This window comes from Ictalurus furcatus, chromosome 23, assembly GCF_023375685.1.
Source record: "Ictalurus furcatus strain D&B chromosome 23, Billie_1.0, whole genome shotgun sequence".
NCBI lineage: Eukaryota > Metazoa > Chordata > Actinopteri > Siluriformes > Ictaluridae > Ictalurus > Ictalurus furcatus.
In genome coordinates, this window is record NC_071277.1 from 5869239 (window position 1) to 5880148 (window position 10910).

The window sequence follows — 10910 nt, forward strand, 5'->3', positions numbered from 1 at the left end:
ATTTCCCGCATGCCTGTAAAAGCAGAAGCTGTCTGCTTTTCTGAAATCAAATCCGAGACCCAATCGGTCGTCACATCCAATCCTTCAAACTTTATAGCACTTTTGCTATCTGCATGTTTTGTTATTTTGTTTTAAACAGATGTTGTGTAGTATTCTCAGGATTTTCAACTCTCCCTATCAGCATAGGGACACATGTTTCCCATGTAGATATCAATAACACACACACACACATCTGGAGCCAGCTGTGGGTCGGAAAGCAGCAGATAAACCAGGCTTCATTTGGGGTCTTTGACAAGAAAGCGCTGGAAAGGAAGCTCTTAGGTGGACAAGGCGCCAGCTATTGTGTGGGAAAAGATTTCCAAATGACTATTATATATACCCTCCCTGTACCTCTCCCCTTTCTCTGGAGATTATCAACATTATTGTGTTTTATTTTCCACTCCAGCTTTCAGGATTGAAGTGTACACCATATAACACAGAAGAATGAATGTGTCTTGCCTAATCTTTTAATGATGTGAAAATATTACTGTTGCTTCCCAATAATGCAACATGAGCCCAAGCTCTAGTTATGATTAGGGTTATCACTGACACAGTTAAACACACACACACACACACACACACACACACACACACACACACACACACACACTTAAAGAACTTAATATCAAAACTAGTAACCAGAAAACTTCCATACTAAAAAAACTATTTAAAAAAACACCGAACTTCCAGTTTTTTCATCTTTTGTCCTTTTTTTTTAATTTGTGCTTTGTTTGGACAATGTGCGTTTAGTCTATCTACTTGTACTTTCTTCTCCTACTGATGACTTTTTATTTGGATAGCTCATCATTTTTATGAGCTGCCCCTGTGCAGAGTCGCACCTATGACATCAGGGGTATTCTGGGAGGCGTGAAGTTCAAAACATATCTGTGCCGTCTTGCATGAACGTATGTACTTGATTCCGTTTCCTGCTCAAATGAAAATCCGAAGAAAGCGGCCATGCTCACAGGTTTTGTCTTTCTTGAAGCCCTTGTGCGTCTCTTTCCATATGGTACTGCCGTCTTCCATCAGTCTGTAGTGGCGCTTCTTCTTCCATTTGCTGGATTTCACCTTGGTCAAGTCTCCTCCATTTGTCAGGAACTGCAGGATTGCATCACCTTCCAGGCCTGAATTCATACACACACACACACACACACACAAACATCAAATCAGCATTAAAATCTAACACAAATTGTATATCTACTGTATGTGTCTCAAACATAGCGATTCTGTGCTATTCAATAGTGGGAGTAACACCTTTGGAAAAGCAGTAAACATTTTGACATCCCATAATAAGCATTTTTGTCGATGGAGTCTTATATTTTATTAGGAACAATGTTGAGCTAATTACAAAAGGTTTGTCAATCATGGAATGTGTAGCACAACACACACAATACAGAGTATGTCTTACAACTGATACAAGCACTTTATCTGTAGGCTTAACTCGTACGTTTACACCTATTAGGATCTGAGAGCGACCAGTTAAAAAGAAAGGTTTAACTACAAAGATTTAAACCTTCGCTGGTATATTGTTTCTTAATGAATAATTTATTAATTGTTTTGCACTAATAGTTTTTAAACTGTAATAAAGCATGAAAAACTCTGTTTTTTTTTATATCATGCAGGCAAAAACGTAACTTACTGGTATAATGTTAGTGTATTATTAACTTGGGTGTGTGTAAGCTTCTTATTTTCTTGACAAGTTGTTATTTTTATAGCCAGCGAGGGTGTGACATTCAAAATCTGCCACTGCTGCAGGATTTTTATAACTAGTTAGGGTCAAAATTGAGCCAATGTTACAGTCTCACTTTTAGTGTAAAGAGGATGCACACGATTCACGATTACATAACCTAACAAACGTACACTATGCGTTTCCCTCCTCTTGCATTCTCGACTTATGGGCGTGGCTGCGTTCAGGATATAAAATATAGCAGTAATTGTGTTGTTACAGGTGAGCTGAGTAAAGGATTCAGATATGGAGACGTGTGTGTAGTAACGTTCCAGGCGTATGCTGGTTCTCCAGCTCAGGGGTGTTGACGTCCATAACGCTGCAGGCGTTTTAACACAATCCAGCCACTGAGGCTGGTTATGAGTATCTGGAGAATGGAGTAAGTATTGCTCTGAGACTTCAGAAGGACATTCCAGGGCACGTTTGCTGTGATGAAAGTCAGTAGGTTTATGCAGAACACAAGCCCATGTGAGGAATATTATCATGTGTTATAAGTAGGCTATCAAGACCATACTGGGAATAAAACTGAGAAATGGGAACTAGGTTATTTTATTAAAGTGGTCATTATAAAGTATTATAAAAGAAATAAGCAAGAAATACATCAACAGATGTTATGAACTTACAGAACTCGTTGGTTATAGTGTGAATTTCCTAGATTTTTAACAGGCATGTGAAAATTTCATTTAAATAATACACCATGGGCAATATGCTCTTCCTTTTTATTAATTTTATATCTTCTGTTCCGTAATGGGGAGTGTATTTCTTTTCATTCCTGGCACTCAATTGTCTGCTGTTTTTTTTTTCATAGACATCGGACTTCAAGTACACCACATGCAGTTCTCTGTGCACCAGCCTGTGACTGCAGTTGGGACTGACAAAAGACACTTATCATCTCCTCTTCTGCCACACTGAGGGCATTTTTTCTTACATTCTCGTACCTTCAGGAGAAATCTACAGAACCAATCAGATGCCACCACGCTGCTGTGTATAATAGCGCTCCTGTTGCTCCCACCTTAGCACAAGGATGTGTGTGTTTTGAGCTGTCCTGTTTTCTGTTTTTCATAAGGTGTGGAATGTGAACAATGAAGCTTTTATGCAAGTAAAGGCTGACTGCTGCGTTGCATCTACAGGAGCTGACTCCTTTTGCTTCGCAGATCTCAGAGATGCACTCTTCTCTCTAGAAGTTTTTCACTATTCTTTGCCTATGAAGAAAGGCTTTGGTTAAAATTTGCTCTGTCGACCTGTAAATACTCGAAATACTCTAGGTAATGTTTTATGCACATTTCTATCATTGGAGGAAAGGTATGTGAGAACACAAGTGCTTCGCTGCACCAGATGGCTGGGAGAAACTCTTCCTGTTAGAAGCATATTACTGTTCTTGACAGCCCTCACAAGCCTGGTGTGTTCAGCCTCCCAAACGACAAGACATGGATTATACCAGTCTGTAAATGTGCAAGGAATTCAAATGTTATTCAACAAATTTATTCCTATACTACACTGCATTTACAATGCAGCTTGTACCGATTAATTCAGTGTTGGCAGGAGAGATGTAAGCAGTTATAAACAAGCCAGCATCTGCAAATGTCAAATGAAAGGATTTAGGGTTTACGCCACATATTCTCTAACATCCTACAACTCAGAGTTATATACATGGTCATGTTGTACACCATCATAATACTGCATATTAATGCTTTCATTTATTGACTTCTTTATATCGCATTACATGACAACACACTGGGAGCCAGAAAAAAAATATGTTTGTTAACAAAAATACCTACAAAATATATCCACGATGCATGCAAAAAAACCTCAGAAATCCAAGAAGCAGTTACATCCTTTGGGAATAAAATACCGTAAAGAGACCATATACGGAATAGTGCCACCTAGCTAGTGAATCTAGTGTCATACCAACCATTAGCTACTTAATATATGCAGCTAATTGAGTCTAAATGAGTTGTGATTGGAGAAGCTCAATTGATATGCAAATTATTATTTTTTTAAAACAGAAATTGAACAGCTACTTATAATACAAAGTGAACTCAGTTGTAATGAGTTATAATTGGAGGAGCTAGACTGATATGCAAATTAATTGTGAAAAACACGGAAGTTGAACAGCTACTTAATATATGAAGCGAAATGAGTCTTAGTGAGTTGTGATTGGAAGAACTCGATTGATATGCAAATGAATTCCGGAAAACCGGGAAGCTGAACAGCTACATAATATATGAAACAACTGAGTTGTAATGAGTTGTGATTGGAGAAGTTTGATTAATATGTAAATTACTTTCGAAAAACCCGGAAGTTGAACAGCTACTTAATATATGGAGCGAACTGAGTCTTAATGAGTTGTGATTGGAGATGCTCAATTAATATGCAAATTCATTTCGAAAAACCTGGAAGTTAAACAGCTACTCAATATATCGAGCGAATTAAGTCTTAACGAGTTGTGATTGGAGATCCTCGATTAATACGCAAATGAATTTAGGGAAAACCCGGAAGTTGAATAGTTACTTGCGACATTTCAAGGCAGTTTACGCTTCAAGACGCATCTATTGTCATGGAAACAGAAAGCCCGTTAGAGCCAAACCCTTAAACTAGGATGGTTACGTAGTAATTAAAATTATACTAACAAACATAATAACAACACCCTAAAATCCAGTTAAACTGTATTTAAAAGTTAAAAGCAAATGAATTCAAGTAACTTTAATAAGTTATCGAGAAAAATAACGTTAACTAAAAGTCATGCTAAAAGTGAAGAAAAAAACAAGTCGCCTAACTTGCAACACAATGGAAGCTAACTCGATATTTAAGAGCACACATAGGATAAAACGTGAGGTCCAATTAAAACCAAACAAAAACTATAAGAGAAATGTGATACCTTTACCCACCTACTTGTTTTCCATTTTCCTTACCACCTTCATGTGATTCCTGCGTGTTATTTTCAAGACCGTTTTCTCCAGACATGATCCGGTGTTGCCACAACTCTCTTTTCAGACTCACCAATAAAGTTAGATAAGTCTTTTCAGCAAAATCGGATGACACTGGAGACCCATGACGTTTCCCCCCCACCGTTACCAAGTGCGGGCGTGTTCCAAATCTCAATCTCTCTCTCTCTCTCTCTCTCTCTCTCTCACACACACACACACACACACGCAAAAATCACCCTACTGACTCACCACTACGTGAACCCTGCCTTAGAATGATTTCTTTACGAATTCCACCTTAGTCTGTTGTACTAAAGTGAATACTCTAGGCTCTGTGAAAGAACACTTAGAGTGTATGTTGTTATTTATTTTCTAAACCATTTTCCATTTGTCTAAAATTCACTGAACGCACTGAACGTCAATGCTTGTGTTTTTAAAGTGTGTAACCTGGGCTTTGGCCAAATGTAGTACGTTAGGTCGCCATCTGTCGGTGTAATGACCAAATTGCAATATCTTCATTTCATTCCTTCAACCTTCTAATATTGCAATATAAAACACTCGAATCTACAGATCTTGTTGTGTTCCATAACATTAGGGGGTTGGTTTTTAACATGCACTACTTGTCCACTATATTACATGAAAAGAACAGTACGACATTCCCAAATCTATTTGGTCCACCAGTGAAATGTCAATGCCATGTTACAGCACATTACCACTGTAATAAATAAAGGTCTCTTAGTCGAATCTAGTTTAGTCTAATCTGTATTATGCCACCCATTCTGATACAGCCTTATCCATCCTTCTATCCATTCATTTTCCATACCGCTTATCTTACACAGAGTTGTGGGGAGCCTGGTGCTTATCCCAAGGAACTCGGGGAACAATTGCGCATTCGTGCAATTACATTCGTGCACTACAGACAATTTGGGCATGCCATTCAGCCTACAACGTATGTCTTTGGACTGGGGGAGGAAACCGGAGTACCCGGAAGAAACCCCCGAAGCACGGGGAGAACATGCAAACTCCGAACACACAGGGCGGAGGCGGGATTCGAACCCCCAACCCTGAAGGTGCAAGACAAACGTGTGAACCACTAAACCACCACCTTATATGCTTAATGCCTGAGATGGTGTTCCCTTCTAAATGTTATTGTCATCATGTTATTATAGAGAATTACACTGTAATAAAGGTACCGGTCCATAAACAATCGACAACGTAAGTCATAACGTTAACTAACTTGTTTCTTGGATGTTCCGCAACATTAAATGTAACTATAAAGGGATGAAACGTATGATGTGTCTTTCTATGAAATTTTTTATTATTATTATTTGCTGTTGGAAAATTACTGTAGTGTAAGAGGAATTAAACACTGTGAGGAATTTTCTCTGTTAGTACATCAGTCTTAATGAAATTACTCTTTCTAAAAGTTTTAGCACCCTTGACTTTACAACCTCAGCATCAAACATTCTTAACATAAACCTTATTTTATAGTATGGCGGTGATGCAGCATTTTGAGTCTAATTAACAAAACGTGACAAATAAATATATAAGATTCATAGATAAATACATAATACATTACCTATAAACTTCTAGAACTAATAAGCATAGGTAGGTATGATCATGCGTAATTAAGCCTACAGTAATAAAATTGAGAACAAAATTCATAAGCAATTGTACACTAGGCCAAATAAACATAATATATTAACCAGGAGCAATGATAAGTGCTACAAACTATCAAGAATATTACATTAAACCTTAAGAATCAGCCTCTTACTCTTGCATTTGGTAAAGACGTATCAACTGTAATCATTTAAATCTCATCCTTCCACTTTTCCCTCCCACACAAGCAAGTTGTTCTCACACTTTATTTCCTCTGAGACCCTTTAAATCTCTACATGCTTACCGTGTTTGCCAAGATCTCCATTAAGTGCCATTACTTTTTCCAGCGATTCCTTTTTTACGCAGGCTGCAACAAGAATCTCAGGAGAATAAACATGAAACCTGGGCAACTAAGTCGAAATACAAGTCAGTATGTTGTTAATCCACACCCAGCACAACACCAGTCTTTCAGGTCTTCGTTTCCATTATTGTCCTCGAAGGAAAAAAAAGAAAAGAAAATATCTTCTGGGTGGAATATTGAGTTGTGCTGTTATGGAGTCATTTCAGTTCTGAAATGGTCCCATCAACTATTACTAATTATTTCTATTTAAAAAAAAAAAAAAAAACAACCACACACACACACACACAAAAAGTCTGATCTGTGTGAACCTGACAGAACTTGTTCACTTTCTTTCCAGGAAGAGTACAATAATAATTTAAAAAAAGTTTGCTTCACAGGGTAAAGTGCAAGGTTAAAGTGCCTCATAAACATTAATATGTGACAGTAAATAATACAAAAGCATGTGTCACATGTGTGTCAATGTACAAAATATTAAATCCCTGTTCTCTCACACACACAAACACCACTGTATTCATTCATAATGTGTGTATTTATATTTGTGCAATACATATTTTGTGCTTTATCTTATAAAAATTTATTTTGATATGTTCAGTGAGAGAAATGTGCCATAGACATATCCAGTATCTTGCATAATAAGTCAAGTTTATATATAAGCCTGACATCATAGGCATGTGGGTTTTACAGGCTCAGGCCTGTAAATTATATTATAATTCATAGTAGGACAGGAGTTCTGCATATTAAGTGTTGAATGCAGTAACAATAGAGGTAGAGGAAGTGCCATAAATACATGTAGTGTGTATTAGGTAAAAATCTTCTACTATATGTCACGCAACATTTAGAGGTTTTAGTGAAATGATCAGAAACCCAGGAACACATCAGTTTGGAAAAAGTTACAAAAAGCATGAGGTCACACAGGTTTACAGACACAACAGGGTATAAATAGGTATAGGTAAGGTATAAAACGAAAACTAATAAGTATTAAGTAATCAAGTACTAGCACAAAACAGCTGGACACAATCAGGTAACAAGCAAATGATAATAGAGGAGGTGGAGACAGGACCAAAACAAGAACATAAAAATATGAGCGCATGGTGATTGATGGCTAGGAACGCATTTTAACAAAGCCAGTTCAACTACCTGCATGTTTCTGGGAGGTGGCAGGAAACCCATGCAGATGCAAAGAGAACATGCAAAGAGAACTAACCCTAACTCCTTAAAGACAATAACCCAAGCTTTTACTCTCTTGTGAAGTTAATAAGACATCAGCTTGTCCTGTTAAGAAGCAACCAAAAAGCCCGCTGCCCTGAAGATTTTCTGTATCAGAAAACTTAAAGTTACAGCTTATAAATAAATACTAAATGAGTATATTCTCACAGAAAATTTGTCAATGTCAATGTTTTTTTTTTAATCTGTGTGTACTGTAAGTTATTAAAGAAGACTAATCAACTCCTTCTGACCGATCAGAATCAAGAATTCAACAATGCTGTGCTATAATACAAGTTATTCCCCTTTATTTTGTAAGATTGATTTCTGCCTCACTTTTATGCTTTGCGTGTGTTAGGAATGAAAACTACACCTGAAATAATGTCAGATCTCCCCACCCTACAATTATAAACAATGCCATCATTTACGCAATCATCTCTCGGTATGTAACTTTGCTCCTGAATGGGAATATTTTCGGCATTAGGTATCAACTCGTATACTAATATATTCAACCTGGTCATGGAGGTTTGAGCCAAGTTAGGGCCCTTTGATTAGTGTGTTTAAAGCGCTGTCAGGTATATAAGCGAGGACACAAGTGCAGGCTGACTGATTTTTATTAACCCAAACAATCAAAACAAGAACGGGATTCATGGCTTAGCGTCAAGATGCAAGCAATGAGCAATCAAAGCCTTGGTAACGACTGGTGAAACTCAACACAGAGTGTATACCTTGCGAAGGTGTGTATGAACTGTGAGTGCTTATACACTGTGAACGTGGCTGTGGTGTGTGCAATCAGTAATTGGGTGAAAGTGAACGCGAGAATGTTTGTCATGGAGGTGTGTTGGAGCCATTGTCAGCCATGTTCATAGGCCGCGCTATTTCTGGAAGGTGTAGTTCGACGCCGATTCTGGTCTATCGATGACCAACCCAACCTTCTTTAAGGAAATTAAATTCTGAATTTCAGGGATGCACCCTGCAGCTCTGTGAAGAAAAAGCTAATTCTGATTTTTTTTTTAAAAAAATCTAAGCACATGCAGTTCATCTAGGCCTGTAAAATGAATCTTGTTACATTGATTTGCCTGGCTTGAATACATGTTTGTTGTCAGCACCATTTCTGGCACTGCAAACAGATTTTGGCGGATGGTACTACAATGGAAATACATCTATGTTTTTGCATAAACAGTACATAAAAATGACATTTAGGCACAGAGGAAGTTATGATTGTTTCCATTTCTCTCAAAAAACAAAGTAAGGTGTGGTTAGTGTAGGTTACACAAGTTGAATTAAAGGTAAGACATGAAACTCACGTGACCATTTAATAATTTAGTAGGCAAGGCCAGTGGGGTGGGGGTGGGGGTGGTGGGGTTGTGGGGGTGACTACCACGGCGAGGCCAGGGGGAGTGGCTACTACGGCGAGGCCGGGGGGGAGGGGGGGGTAAAGAAACAAACACAAAACATAACATAACCTGAACATAATGCTCCAGCAACAAAGGAGAGAATACGGGTAACTTAAAAAGATAACTAATCAACTAAGCAAAAACAACAAAATGGTGAGGATAAAACAGGAAATCAGTGGGACAAGTTCTGCAAGGACAGTCAGGAATGGCCCCTGACAACAACATGCTGAATCTACAGCAGCAGCAGAAGACCACATCAGGTTCCACTCCCATTGGCTAAGAATAGTCTACACAAGCTCACCAAAACTGGAAATGTAACCTGATCCTTTTCCAATCTTCAACTGTCCAGTTTCAGTGAATCTGTGATTGGCTGATTGGAAAATTGCATGAAGGAGCAGGTGCACAGGTGTTTCTATGAGTACAAACTAAAGATCTAGTGCAAAATACCAGGTTATTTTCCACATGTGCAAAAGTACCTTAAACGGCTTTCTGCTTTTCTACTTTCTGCTCTTCCTGAGTGATCCATTTTCAAACAGGTCAAATTGCTGAGACTATTTAAAGCAACTCATTTCTACACCTAGTCCAGTTTATCCAGTCAAATTTCTCACACAAGTTCACTGTTCTTGCTAACACAAGAGACGGTGTTTATAAAAAAAAAAAACCAGTTGCGATAGACCTCACCTTATACTCTATCATTGCTGTAATAACTTCTTGAACTACTCTGTAACAGGATTTTAGTATAATGGATTTCTTAGAGCCTGCACTCCTTTATGGAAAAATCACATATTTCATGTTTATCATATGATTATGTGAGTAATGTGTGATTACATGACAAACAGGGTGGCACTGAAAAAGGTAGTGTCGTCGTCTCACAGCTCCAGAGTCTCGGCCCTACAGGGGGAAAAACCCAATAGAAACCCTCATAGAATTTGTAATGGTTTTAATGGTTGTAATGAGACTTGTGATGGTTTTAATGGAAACTGTAATGGTCCCTGTGGGTCTCTACTGGTGATTTGTTGCCTTTTATTTATTGGTGGCATGTTATGTCTAGTGGATACCATTAAGGACCAATAATGGTAATGGAAATGGTTTTAATAGTTAGCTGATTTGTAATGGTAATTGTAGTGGAAACCATTAGAATTTCTGTGATGGTTTCTGTTGGGTTTTTTCAGCAGGTTGGTTTGATCCTGAGTTGAGTTTCACATGTTCTCCGTGTGTACATTGTGGTGTGCTTCAATAATGCACCATCCAGGGTGTATTCCTGTCTGACACCCAGATTTTCTGGGATAGGCCCTGGATCCACCTCTACCCTGAACAAGATAAATCACTTACTGAAGGTGAATGAATGAATGAATGAATGAATGAATGAATGTGAAAGTGCATTTCACCATATTATTCCCTGAAACTGCACATGAATTCAAGTAAATTAGAAAATTTCTATATAGCCCAAATGACTCCTTATTGGCTATAATGTGCACTATATAGGGTGTGGAAACCATTGATTTATACCCTTCATAGTCTGCTTATGAAGGGATTTAGCATGTACTTGTGACTCAGCAAATACACATGCGCTATCTAACTTTCCTGAAGAAAACCAAGCGTTTACTTCTTATCAAAAGATGGTTATCTCTTAGCTTTTGCTCTTAAATACCGGTGAAGCA

General features: G+C 38.0%; 1 protein-coding gene across 2 annotated transcripts in view; it reads right to left on the minus strand.

The window, feature by feature from the left end:
* plcd1a (phospholipase C, delta 1a) overlaps positions 1-6968 on the minus strand; it is a 28180-nt gene extending 21212 nt beyond the window's left edge. Inside the window, exons 1-2 of one of the 2 annotated variants that reach the window (XM_053611308.1) lie at positions 6593-6968; positions 1005-1163 (exon numbers count right to left, since the gene is read on the minus strand). In XM_053611308.1, coding sequence (XP_053467283.1) covers positions 1005-1163; positions 6593-6623 — 190 coding nt within the window. In that variant the 5' untranslated portion in view covers positions 6624-6968. Of the gene's footprint in view, positions 1-1004; positions 1164-4653; positions 5002-6592 lie in introns of those variants that run through there. The other variant, XM_053611307.1, reaches the window with a different exon arrangement.
* Between the last annotated feature and the right edge of the window lie 3942 nt (positions 6969-10910).